The sequence below is a fragment of the Scyliorhinus canicula genome, chromosome 12 (assembly GCF_902713615.1).
Source record: "Scyliorhinus canicula chromosome 12, sScyCan1.1, whole genome shotgun sequence".
NCBI lineage: Eukaryota > Metazoa > Chordata > Chondrichthyes > Carcharhiniformes > Scyliorhinidae > Scyliorhinus > Scyliorhinus canicula.
Window position 1 is genome coordinate 65,316,111 of NC_052157.1, and position 13,749 is coordinate 65,329,859.

Sequence of the window (13,749 nt, forward strand, 5' to 3'; positions counted from 1 at the left end):
CAGCACTGACCCTCTGACAGTGCAGCACTCCCTCAGTACTGACCCTCTGACAGTGCAGCACTCCCTCAGTACTGACCCTCTGACAGTGCAGCACTCCCTCAGTACTGACCCTCTGACAGTGCAGCACTCCCTCAGTACTGATCCTCTGACAGTGCAGCTCTCCCTCAGTAATGACCCTCTGACAGTGCAGCGCTCCCTCAGTACTTGCTTTGGGAATATTGATTTGAATTTTGTGCTCAGACACTGGACTGTCGCTTTAGCCCATGACCTTCACCCTCAGAGTTACCAGCATTTCTCCTAACACCATGGCTAAGACCAATTAGAATTAGATAAGAAGTCTTACAACACCAGCTTAACGTCCAACACATTTGTTTCGAATCACTAGTTTTCGGTTCTCCTTCCTCAGGTCAATGAGAATTAAAAGCAATCTAAAATTACAGTCAACAACACGTCAACATTGCTCTGCCCTGCTATTGAGAAATGTAGATGATTTTGTTGGGCACAATAACCAACATTAATCTACGTTTGATAACAAATCCCAAATCCTGTGAAAAGATGCATCTGTTTTTCATTAGCTCAGATTAGCTGTCCCCAATTTCTCACATTTATATTTTGCGTTTTTGGAAAGTCACCTCTAATTAGGAATGTGTTTACTTTGTTACTGAATGATGCAAACCCGAGGAGATAATCTGCCTGTCGGCTGACTATAAATATTGGAGCACCTCCTTCATTCCTCTCTGAGGTAAGAACATTGGAAATGACGATGAAGTTGCTCATTCTTGCCCTCCTCCTGGGAGTTACTGGTAACCACTCTTTTTTCACTCTCTCTGTCTTTTCCCTGATCTTGGAGAGGTTGTCCAAATTGCCTGTCGGGCACCTTGGCATTTTCACTTGCGCCAATGGGGCATGGGCCGGGGGGCTGTCCGAGCGGGAGTGTCTGCATTCAGGGTTCAGAGGTTAAATGAAGGGGCAAGGACGAGTGGGAACAATATTAATTCGTCAAATTAACCACGCTGGTCAGAGAAATGGCCTCAGAATTTAAGAGCTTGTTAAACTCTGGAATTTGATTCAATCGAGAGGGGCTAGAGGTGTTCTTGTACAGCCATCACGGCAAATTAACATTCCAGGTACAGAACACAATTAGGAAAACAAATCGTACGTTGGTCTTTATTTCAAAGGGATTGGAGTTTAAGAATTGCAGCGGGAAGAGATAGGGAAGGCTGTAGGGACTGGAGGAGGTGACAGAGATAGGGAGGGTTGTAGGGGCTGGAGGAGGTTACAGAGATAGGGAGGATTGTAGGGGCTGGAGCAGGTTACAGAGATAGGGAGGATTGTAGGGACTGGAGGAGGTTACAGAGATACGGTAGGTTGTAGGGTCTGGAGGAGGTGACAGAGATAGGGAGTGTTGTCGGGACTGAAGGAGGTTACAGAGATAGGGAGGGTTGTCGGGGCTGGAGGGGGTTACAGAGATAGGGAGGGCTGTTGGGGCTGCAGGAGGTTACAGAGATAGGGAGGGTTGTAGGGGCTTAAGAAGGTTACAGAGATAGGGAGGGTTGTAGGGGCAGGAGAAGGTTACAGAGATCGAGAGGGTTGTATGGGGCTTAGGAAGGTTACAGAGATAGGGAGGGTTGTCGGGGCTGGAGGAGGTTACAGAGATAGGGAGGGTTGTCGGGACTGAAGGAGGTTACAGAGATTGGGAGGGTTGTCGGGGCTGGAGGGGGTTATAGAGATAGGGAGGGTTGTGGGGCAGGAGAAGGTTACAGAGATAGGGAGGGTTGTAGGGGCTGAAGGAGGTCACAGAGATAGGGATGGCTGTAGGGACTAGATGAGGTTCCAGAAATAGGGAGGGTATAGGGGCTGGAAGGAAGCACAACCCTCCCTATGTCTATAAACTCCGACAGCCCCGACAGCCCTCCCCTATTCTGCGACACAGTTGGGTCCACGTGGGGAAAGGGTAGATTGCCGATAACAGCAGCCGAGAATGAGATGGTGTCGGACTGTGTGTGATTGTCCGAGGAGTCACCGTGTTTGCTTTCCCAATGACAGCTGCATTCCCAGGGGATGAGAAGATTGTTGGCGGTTATGCGTGCACCCCCCACGGCGTCCCCTGGCAGGCCTCCCTGAACATTGGGTACCACTTATGTGGAGCCTCCCTCATCAACGACCGATGGCTGGTCTCTGCGGCTCACTGCTGGTATTAGTAAGTATCCCGGCCAAACCTACTTATCTCTGCATCGTGTACAAAATGTGATCTTTGTTTTATGTAATTTGCCCAGCCCAGTTGTGTCCATGTTTGAAAATAAACGACACAGAAGCGCTGGAGAGATCACAAAGGGAATGAATCTCAGACCTGGAAAGACTGAACTGCTGGGGGTCTTACCCCTTGGCAGGGGGGGAAGCTGATCAACGTTAATAAAGTAGTGAAAGGGTTCCATAGGGGTGGAGAGAAGATGTTCCCACTTGTGAAGGGAGAGATCAAAACCCGAGGCCTTCAATACGCGATTGTCATTAATAAATCCAATGGGGAATTCAGGAGGAACATCTCGACCCAGAGAATGGGGAGAATGTGCAACTCACTCCCACAGGGAGTGGGGATGAGTGTGCGTCTTGCTCACACAGGGAGTGGGGAGAATGTGGGACTCACTCCGACAGGGAGTGGGGAAGAGTGTGCGTCTTGCTCACACAGGAGTGGGGAGAATGTGGGACTCACTCCGACAGGGAGTGGGGAGAATGTGGAACTCACTCTCACAGGGAGTGGGGAGAATTTGGAACTCGCTCCCTCAGGGAGTGGGGCGAATGTGGGGCTCACTCCCACAGGGAGTGGGGAGAATGTGGGGCTCACTCCCACAGGGAGTGGGGAGAATGTGGGGCTCACTCCCACAGGGAGTGGGGAGAATGTGGTACTTGCTCCAATAGCGAGTGGGGAGAATGTGGGTCTCGCTCCCACAGGGAGTGGGGAGAATGTGGGTCTTGCTCCCTCAGGGAGTGGGGAAAATGTGGAACTCTCTCCCACCCGGCGTGGGGAGAATGTGGGGCTCACTCCCACAGGGAGTGGTTAGAATGTGGGTCTCGCTCCCACAGGGAGTGGGGAGAATGTGGGGCTCACTCCCACAGGGAGTGGTTAGATTGTGGGGCTCACTCCCACAGGGAGTGGTGAGATTGTGGGGCTCACTTCCACAGGGAGTGGGGTGAATGTGGGGCTCACTCCCACAGGGAGTGGTTAGAATGTGGGGCTCACTCCCACAGGGAGTGGTTAGAATGTGGGGCTCACTCCCACAGGGAGTGGTTAGAATGTGGGGCTCACTCCCACAGGGAGTGGTTAGAATGTGGGGCTCACTCCCACAGGGAGTGGGGAGAATGTGGAACTTGCTGTCACATAAATAGTATGAATGCATTTCAGGGGGAAACTGGATAAACACATGAGGGGGAGAGGAATAGGAGACGGGGGTGAGATGGAGAGGGTGGTGGGAAGGAGGCTGGTGTGGGACAGAAATACCGGCACAGAGCAGAGGGGCTGAATGGTTCTGTGAAAATCTTTCTCTGATCGGAGGGATTGCCTGTTTCCCTGCCTCTCAGTTCTACCATCAATTTACGGTGCGTCGATGAGGGCCGCAATGCCAACTCCATCCTGACAGACCACTCGATCAGCTGGTAAAACCTACCACCACCAGACCCGCCCCCACCTGACATATTCCCAGGGAAGATGTGGGGGCAGGCAGGGAGGGAGGGCAGCTTGGTGAAACGTGGGGGGAGGCAGCAGTGAAAGGATAACGTAAGTGGAACATCCCTCAGTAAACATGCAACAACGAACAATGTTCTTGCTGATTATGTCGCTTCCTGAGGCCACACTAACGTCTTCTGTGTCTCACTCACTCCCGCCAAGCCCCAGCATGATGGTGGTGTCGTTGGGAGACCCGAGTTGGGCACGGTTCGAAGGGACGGAGCAGCTGATGAAAGTCGATAACATTTTCTGGCACGACAAGTTTGATTCCTACACCCTGGACCATGACATCATGCTGATCAAGCTGGCTGAGCCCTGTATCATTAACCAGTACATCGTGCCTGTCAAACTGCCCACAAGCTGTGTAGTCGACGGCACACTGTGCACCGTGTCTGGTTATGGAAACATGCTCAGCAGTGGAAGTAAGTTTTCTTTGTTTATTCACGGCAGGCGTTGGGAACGTGCCTGGGTTGGACTCTCTTTAGTGGTGGAGGGAACTGCTCCCGGTAAACCCACAGACCGCCCAGTAAGACCCTTCAAGCTCCAACCCTGACACACCGTCATGGCCTAGTGGTTAGGCCTTCCACTGACGAGCACACAAGGTGCTGGGGTCTCTCCTCACTTATGCCAAATCATAATTCAGGCAGCTCTGTCAGAGGGTCAGTACTGAGGGAGTGCTGCACTGTCAGAGGGTCAGTACTGAGGGAGTGCTGCATTGTCAGAGAGTCAGTACTGAGGGAGTGCTGCACTGTCAGAGGGTCAGTACTGAGGGAGTGCTGCACTGTCAGAGGGTCAGTACTGAGGGAGTGCTGCACTGTCAGAGGGTCAGTACTGAGGGAGTGCTGCTCTGTCAGAGGGTCAGTACTGAGGGAGTGCTGCACTGTCAGTGGGTCAGTACTGAGGGAGAGCTGCACTGTCAGTGGGTCAGTACTGAGGGAGAGCTGCACTGTCAGTGGGTCAGTACTGAGGGAGTGCTGCACTGTCAGAGGGTCAGTCCTGAGGGAGTGCTGCACTGTCAGAGGGTCAGTACTGAGGGAGTGCTGCACTGTCAGAGGGTCAGAACTGAGGGAGTGCTGCACTGTCAGAGGGTCAGTACTGAGGGATTGCTGCACTGTCAGAGGGTCAGAACTGAGGGAGTGCTGCACTGTCAGAGGGTCAGTACTGAGGGAGTGCTGCACTGTCAGAGGGTCAGTACTGAGGGAGTGCTGCACTGTTAGAGGGTCAGTACTGAGGGAGTGCTGCACTGTCATAGGGTCAATACTGAGGGAGTGCTGCACTGTCAGAGGGTCAGTACTGAGGGCGTGCTGCACTGTCAGAGGGTCAGTACTGAGGGAGTGCTGCACTGTCAGAGGGTCAGTACTGAGGGAGTGCTGCACTGTCAGAGGGTCAGTACTGAGGGAGTGCTGCACTGTCATAGGGTCAATACTGAGGGAGTGCTGCACTGTCAGAGGGTCAGTACTGAGGGCGTGCTGCACTGTCAGAGGGTCAATACTGAGGGAGTGCTGCACTGTCAGAGGGTCAGTGCTGAGGGAGTGCTGCACTGTCAGGGGGTCAGTACTGAGGGAGTGCTGCACTGTCAGAGGGTCAGTACTGAGGGAGTGCCGTTGCCTGAGTTGGATGTACATGAACTCATTCACTGTTGGGAAAAATGCACTGAAGGAGTTATCATCCCGGGTCCACTGGCATCAACAGTCATGCCATGTCCAATGTCATGTAAAGAATACCCTTGCATGAGGTGGCACAGTGGTGTAATGATTAGCACTGCTGCCTCACGGCACTAAGGACCCGGGGTCAATCTCAATCTCTGGGTCCACTGTCCGTGTCGTGTTTGCACATCCTTGTCATGTCTGCGTGGGTCTCACCACTACAACCCAAAGATGGGTAGGGTAGGTGGATAGGCCACGCTGGATTGCCCCTTAATTAGATAAAGAATACCCGTGTGTGCCTAAGTTTGGTTTGCAAATTGTGAGATCTTGTTGTCTGCTAATAGGCTGCCAGGTTTTCCATATTGTCACAGCATCTGTACCTCCAAACAGATAATTGCTTCATTGAAGCGGGAAGCATTTTGGGATATCCGCTGAATGGAATTGTAGAGATTGACATTGCTTAGGGCTTCGAGTGAAGTTTTTCCATCGTTCTCTTCCAGCCCAGTATCCCAATGAGCTTCACTGTGTAGACGTGCCAACGATGAGCGTTGCTGATTGCAGTGCTGCCTACCCGGGGCTCGTTACTAGCACCATGTTGTGTGCCGGCTTCCCACAGGGGGGCAAGGATGCCTGTCAGGTAAGGCCCCTGTAACCTGTCCTTACTTTTCTACTGGTTAGTCACAGGCCCCTCTGTGGTAGTCACCAGTGTTGTATTATATTGTATATATGGGTATTACGGTAAGGTCCCTATACTACAGGTACGGGGTAGATCCCTGTCTGCTGGCTCCTCCCAGTCGGCGGAGTATAAATATGTGTGCACTCCATACAGCAGCCATTTCGTTAGCTGCTATAGGAGGCCACACATCTCAGTGTAATAAAGCCTCGATTACATCCTACTCTCGTCTCGTCGTAAGTGATAGTGCATTACTCTCTGAAAGAGGGAGAGGGAAATATAGATGGAATTAGAGATATAGAAAGAGAGAGAGGAAGAGGACAGGAAATAGAGAGGGGGAAACAGAATGAGAGAAATAGGTAGCGGGACGAATGAACGAGAGAGAGAGAGAAAAAGATTGAGAAAGAGAGCGGGAGAAAGAAAATTTGAGTAAGGTGAGAGGGAAAGAGAAAGAGAGCAAGGGGAAGGGAGAGAGGGAAAGGGAGCCGGGAGAAAAGGAGGTACAGGCAGAGAAAGGCAGAGAGAAAGAGGCAGAGAGTGAAAAAGAGAGAGGGGGAGAAGGAGAGGGAGAGAAAAAGAAGAGAGAATAAAGGGAAAGAAAGAGACAGAGGAGAGAAAAAAGGGAGAGAGAGAGAACAAAAGAGTGAAATACAGATCCAGGATAAACCATCTAGCACCCAGAGAGCGATCAGCCTGTGGAATTCATTACCACAGAAAACAGTTGAGGCCAGACACTGTGGGTGTCTGGCCTCAACTGCGATCGTCGTTGAAAAATAACCTTCGCCGATCGGCCGGAGAATCCCCCTGTACGCTGGAATTGAGGGCGGCGCTGTTTTTGCAATACCCCACACCAGAGGGGGGGGGGGGCCTTCCGCTGACCGGTGGGGCTTCATGGAGGGCTGGGGGACTGGTGGGGAGTGGTCCGGGGATGGCGAGGGGGGTTACGGGGGGGCGGTTTTTGGCAGGTCGGGTCCGCGTGCGGTCGCCACCATGTTGTTTGCCGCTGCCACCGCATGTGCAGCCATGGACCTGGTCATTCTCCGGCCATATGTACAGGTAAAGCCGGGCTTTACGCTGCATGGCTGCTAGCCCCCCCCCCCCCCACCGGGCGGAGGATCGGTGTGGTGGAGGCGCCGACTTTCTGGTCATAAGACCAGGTGGATCCTGTGGACATAGCCACAGGATTGGAGAATCCACCCCTGTATTTTTTCAAGAAGTTAAATATAGTTTTTGGGATGAAAGGGATCTAAGGATATGGGGGCAAATTGGGATCAGGCTATTGAGTTGGAAGAGCAGTCATGGCCTTAATGAATGAAAAATGAAAATCGCTTATTGTCACAAGTAGGCTTCAATGAAGTTACTCTGAAAAGCCCCTAGTCGCCACATTCTGGCGCCTGTTCAGGGAGACTTGTACGGGAATTGAACCATGCTGCTGGCCTGCCTTGGTCTGCTTTAAAAAACATCTATTTAGCCCTGTGCTAAACCAGGGGCGGGGCAGGCTCGAACGGCCGAATGGCCTCCTCCTGCTCCTATTTTCTGTGAGGTAGGGCAGGGAGTGGAGAAGGGAGAAATCTGTAAGTGAATTCTGGTGGAAGGGTATGTGTTGGGTAAGGGGGTGGGGGTGGGGGGGGATGTGGGGGCCAGAGTTAAATGTCAACGGGTTGGGAAGGGAAGAGAGGGAATGGGGGGGTCATAGTTAAACGTCACCGAGTTGGGTGGGTGAGGGGAGAGGGCGGAGTGTGGTATGCAGAGTTAAAGTTCACCGCGTGGAGTGGAGGAATGTCGAGGAGGGGAGTGCAGGGGTGATGAACCATCAATCGAACGCGAGACGAGTTGCTGTACAAAAGTTGGGCTTTAATAAGCTAGAAGTTAGCCCTGCGGTCGACTACAGTAAATGGACGACGGCCGGGCGTTCTGGGTATTTATACCTCGCTCTGGAGGCGGGGTTAACTCAGCCACTCGACCAATCGGAGAATTGTAACATGACTGGTCTCAACCAATCGGTCGAGAGGCACATGACCGACCAGGGCCAATGGTAAGCCAGTGTTCTGCACCAGGCAGACAGCTATGCAAATCATACCACCACAAGGGGTCAGAGTTAAAGATCACTGAGTGGGTGGGGGATGGGGAAAGGAGGAGTGTGGGGGGTCAGAGTTAACGGTTATTGGGTGGGGTTGGGAGGGGAAAGCGGAGGTGTGTGGAGTGCAGAGTTAACAGTTACCGAGTGGGGTGGGGTAAGGAAAGAAGTGTGGGGGCATTTTTAACGATTATTGGGTGGGATGAGGGTGAGGGGACAATATGGAGGGATATGATAGGTAGGGGGAGTGTGGGAATCCTGTGAGGAGGGAGGAATTTGTCGATTAGTTTGTTGGGGTGAATTTGAAGGTCTGGGGCCCCAGTCACGGTGAACAGGACCTGGGCAAGCTATACTGTCAGATGGATGTTTTGCCTTGACGTGGTGTGTATAACGGTCTGTCGCATTTGTTATTCTGCGGACACAGGGAGACTCCGGTGGCCCCCTGGTGTGTGATGGCATCCTCCAGGGTATTGTTTCATGGGGTTATGGGTGCGCTGAACCGAATCATCCAGGGGTCTACACCAAGGTCTGCTCGTTGTTAACTTGGATTCACGACACCATGGCGAACAATTAAACACCACCCCCAACGACCTCCAGCTCCACCTGGTAGACCTGGACTTCTGCCAAGCCTTACAGGAGCAATGTAGTATTGTTTGAAATAAAGAATTTAGATGGCATTCACTGTGTATCTGTTTGTTGGCTTGACTACCTTCAAATAACGGGAAGTTTATAAACATTATCATTCACTCAGGGAATGTGGGGCAAAAAGAAACCCAGCCATCCCCAATTGCCCCTGTAAAGATAATGGTGGTAACTTGCTGGGGCATTTCAGAGGATCTGGAGTCACATAGAAATCATTGAATCTTCGAAAGAGGCCTCATCGCTGTCCCGTCTGTCCCAGTTTACTTCAAGAGTAACTTGGCTGCTCTCACTCCCCCGACTTCTCCCCGTCACTCCAAAATGTTTTCCTTGCAGGTCATCATCCAAATCCCTTCCGAAATCCAGAAACTCCATTTAGAATTCCTCCATTCGGCCCATCGAGTCCGCACCGATCCTCTGAAAGAGCAGCCTACCTCGGCCCGCCCTATCTCCACCTAACCTGTACATCTTTGGACACTGAGGGGCAATTTATCATGGCCAAGCCATCTAACCTGCAGATCTTTGGACTGTGGGAGGAAATCGGAGCACCCGGAGGAAACCCACGCAGACACAGGGAGAAAGTACAAACTCCACACAGACAAATCATCCGAGGTCGGAATCGAACCTGGGCCCCTGGCACTGTGAGGCAGCAGTGCTAACCACTGTGCCACTGCGTCACTCAATTCCTTGATTGAATCTGCCTGCCCCACACTCTCGGGCAGTGCGTTCCCAATCCTAACCACTCTCTGGGTGATAAAGTTTCCCCTCGTGCTCCCCATTGCATCTTCCAAGAATCACCTGAAATCTGCGTCCCCTCTAGTTCTTGACCCTTCCCAGAATGGGAACAGTTTCCCTCTCTATCCCCTCCATCCTGACCACCCTCCCTGCCATCGTGAGTATGATGACCCCGATCAAATCTCCTTCTCCACCTCGTCTCCCGAGGTAAAAAGTACCAGATTCCCCAATCGACCTGAGTCACTGACTGAAGTCCCTCATCCCGGAACCATTCTCATGAAGCAAAGGCCAGACAGGGGAAGGATGGCAGATTTCTTTATTGATACTGACATTTCAATCTTGTGCTACCAGCAAGCCCCCCCCCCCCCCCCCCCCCCCCCCACCCCTGCTTTCCATTGCCATCTATGTGAGGAGGTTCCTCTTGGATGCCTGGGAAACTCACTTAAGTACATTTAAATCTGGTCAGCTGAGAGGGTAAGTTAGCCCGAGTAACCAACAGGGACCAGAGTAGGAGATTACCCTGGAAAGCACGGGTTTCTGTATCAGTTCAATCCTGGAAGCTGATATTCAGGCACGAGATTGCAAGACTCTGCATTGTAGTATCTGTGAATAATTATTGCATGTTATTATTTACCTAACTGCTGAACAAGAAATATTACATTGGCGGCAGGGATAAAATAAATAAATGGTTCAAAGATCATGAGTATTAAGTCATGTTGAAGTTCAGTTCGATTTGAGAAATGGTAGAGTGTTTGCAGATATGCCTCTATTCGGACAGAGACATCCTTTTGATGCCTCTGTGGAGGATGTGTCCGACAATACATTGAACATTTGGGCTACCTTGTGCACCCCTCTCAGATGTCTCCTTTGCCAATGTTATTTCCAGTGCCTTCTTAAAATTTATATCTGCCTTGGCTAATAGCTTCCTTTAGATGGCCTCATTATTCACCCCGCAGACTAAACAGTCCCGCAGCATATCATTGAGCGTGACTCCGAAATTGCATTGCTCTGTGATTTATCTTAACTTGCTGATATAAGTTTTAATAGTTCAACTTAAATCGCAGCAAGACTACCATTGGCTTTGGGTGGTAGTGTGTTTTCACCAATTCATCTATCTCAGGGAATGACTTAGAATCAGGTGCATTTTGGAATGTGAGACTGCATATCACATTGTAGGTCTGGGTCTCTTGTGTGCACAGAAGGATAATCTTACTCTTCTCATCCTACTCTATTTCACTGACCTGAAAAAAGTAACCCAAATGTTCAATGTATTGTCCAATTCTCCAAAGAGGCATTAAAAAGATCTCTCCATCCGAATGAGGATATATCTGCCAACACTACAATTTCTCAACTCAAACTGAACAGCAATGTGCCATGATCTTCGGACAACTTAATTTTTGTTTTATCCTCGTTGCCAATGTAATATTTCCCGTTCACCAGTTAGGGAAATAACAACTGCAATGTTTATTTACAGATATATCCACAATGCAGAGAGGCTTGCATAGAACATAGAACTGTCCAGCATAGAACAGGCCCTTCGGCCCTCAATGTTGTGCCGACCATTGTCCAAAACCAAGATCAAACTATCCCACTCCCTGTCATTCTGGTGTGCTCCTGGATTTGTGCCTATCCAATAACCACTTGAAAGTTCCAAAAGTGTCCGACTCCACTATCACAGCAAACAGTCCATTCCACACCCTAACCACTCTCTGAGTAAAGAACCTACCTCGGACATCCCTCCTATATCTCCCACCCTGAATCTTATAGATATGCCCCCTTGTAACAGTTACATCCACCCGAGGAAATAGCCTCTGAAAGTCCACTCCATCTAGCTCCCTCATCATCTTATAAACCTCTATTAAGTCGTCTCTCATCCTCCTCCGCCCCAAAGAGAAAAGCTCTAGCTCCCTCAACCTTTCCTCATAAGACATATCCTGCGACTAGGCAGCATCCTGGTAAATCTCCCTTGCACCCTTTCCAATGCTTCCACATCCTTCCTATAATTAGGTGACCAGAACTGCACACAATACTCCAAATGTGGTCTCACCAGGGTTATGTACAGTTGCAGCATAACCCCACGGCTCTTAAACTCAAGCCCCCTGTTAATAAATGCTAACACACTGTAAGCCTTCTTCACGGCTCTATCCACTTGAGTGGCAACCTTCAGAGATCTGTGAACATGAACCCCAAGGTCTCTCTATTCCTCCACATTCCTCAGAACACTGCCGTTGACCCTGTAATCTGCATTTAAATTTTCTCTACCAAAATGAATCACCTCGCACTTATCAGGGTTAAACTCCATCTGCCATTTTTCGGCCCAGCTCTTCATCCTATCAATGTCTCTCTGCAGCCTACAACAGCTCTCCACCTTATCCACTACTCCACCAATCTTGGTGTCATCAGCAAATTTACTGAGCCACCCTTCAGCCCCCTCCTCCAAGTCATTGATAAAAATCATAAATAGCAAAGGACCCAGCATTCATCCCTGTGGTACACCTCTGGTAACTCTCCAGTCTGAAAATGTTCCATCCACCACCACCAGATAGCCAGTTACTTATCCAATTGGCCAAATTTCCCTCCATCCCACACCTCCTTACTTTCTTCATGAGCCGACCATGGGGAACCTTATCAATCGCCTTACTAAAATCCATGTATACGACATCAACTGCTCTACCTTCATCTACACATTTAGTTACCTCTTCAAAGAATTCAATCAAATTTGTGAGGCAAGACTTACCCTTCACAAATCTGTCTTGACTATCTCGGATTAAGCTGCATCTTTCCAAATGGTCATACATCCTATCCTTCAGGACCTTTTCCATTAACTTACCGACCACTGAAGTAAGACTAACTGGCCTATAATTACCAGGGTCATTCCTATTCCCTTTCTTGAACAGAGGAACAACATTCGCCACTCTCCAGTCCTTTGGCACCATCCCCGTGGACAGCGAGGACCCAAAGGTCAAAGCCAAAGGCTCTGCAATCTCATCCCTTGCCTCTCAAAGAATCCTCAGCTATATCCCATCTGGCCCAGGGGACTTGTCGACCCTCAGGTTTTTCAAAATTGCTCATACATTCTTCCTCAGAACATCTACCGCCTCCAGCCTACCCGCCTGTATCACACTCTCATCCTCAAAAACATGGCCCCTCTCCTTGGTGAACACAGTTTTGCAATTTCTTCCTCCACATTTCTATTACTATCTGGGGGCCTATAGAAAACCCCTAACAATGTGACCACTCCTTTCCTATTTCTAACCTCAGTCCATATTACCTCAGTAGGCAGATCCCCTTTGAACTGCCTTTCTGCAGCTATTAAACTATCCTTGATTAACAATGCTACTCCTCCATCTCTCTTACCACCTTTCCTACTCTTACTGAAACATCTATACCCCGGAACTTCCAACAACTATTCCTGTACCTGTTCTAACCATGTCTCCGTAATGGCCACAGGATCGTAGTCCCAAGTACCAATCCACGCTCCAAGTTCACCTACCTTATTCCGGATGCTCCTTACATTGAAGTAGACACACTTCAACCCACCTTTCTGTCTGCCGGTACACTCCTGCGACCTTGATACCCTCCTCAGTACCTCACTGGTTTCTGGACTACAGCTCGTTTTCCCAGCCCCCTGACAAATTAGTTTAAACCTCCCCCCCCCGCCGAAGAGCCGTAGCAAATTTCCCTCCCAGGATGTCGGTGCCCCTGTGGTACAGGTGCAAACCGTCCTGTTTGTACAGGTCCCACCCTCGTGACTGTGAATCAGCTTCCAATATCAAACTGATACAGAAACCTACACTTGTCAGCATCTCCACTGGTCCCTGATTGGATACCTGGGTCACCTCATCCTCCTGGCAGCTCGCCCCTTAAAGTAAAAACACTATGGGCGGGATTCTACGTTGCCCGACGCTGATATTGTAATCATCGATCGGGCGGAGAAACCCTTCCGACGCCCAAATTGGGGGTGGTACCGGTTTGACGCCGGTTTTAGATTCTACGCCCCCCTCTGAAATGGCGTCATTGCATCGCGCGCCGCATACCGTTGGCGTGTCATCAGAAGTCCCTCCCCCGATGCACCGCCCCCGATGGGCCAAGTTCCTGACTGTGTGGGGGACATGTGGTCTGAGCGGTCGGGAACCTGGTGTGGCGGCTGAGGACTGTGTCCAGTGCCGCCACAGTCAGCCAGGAGCCATGCTGCTGGCTGGGGGGGACTTCCGTGAGGATGGGGGGACAGGTCGGGGGGTAGCTAGGGGGACAGTAT

The 13,749-nt window shown here is 50.6% G+C and overlaps 1 protein-coding gene across 1 annotated transcript; it reads left to right on the forward strand.

Moving 5' to 3' along the window:
- Window positions 1-745: 745 nt before the first annotated feature.
- LOC119974868 (anionic trypsin-1-like) lies at window positions 746-8,794 on the forward strand. Its single transcript, XM_038814192.1, has 5 exons — window positions 746-803; window positions 2,047-2,200; window positions 3,884-4,143; window positions 5,868-6,004; window positions 8,542-8,794. Exons 1-5 carry the CDS (start codon window positions 758-760, stop codon window positions 8,689-8,691), a joined length of 747 nt encoding a protein of 248 aa, XP_038670120.1. The 5' UTR covers window positions 746-757; the 3' UTR covers window positions 8,692-8,794.
- The last annotated feature ends 4,955 nt before the right edge of the window (window positions 8,795-13,749 follow it).

Bases quoted from the DNA above. Each gene is read 5' to 3' on its own strand.
- LOC119974868 (XM_038814192.1), top strand. From the start codon at position 758: ATGACGATGAAGTTGCTCATTCTTGCCCTCCTCCTGGGAGTTACTG. The intron at 804-2,046 runs GTAACCACTCTT...TCCCAATGACAG, and splicing joins CCTCCTCCTGGGAGTTACTG to CTGCATTCCCAGGGGATGAG. The intron at 4,144-5,867 runs GTAAGTTTTCTT...GTTCTCTTCCAG, and splicing joins AAACATGCTCAGCAGTGGAA to CCCAGTATCCCAATGAGCTT.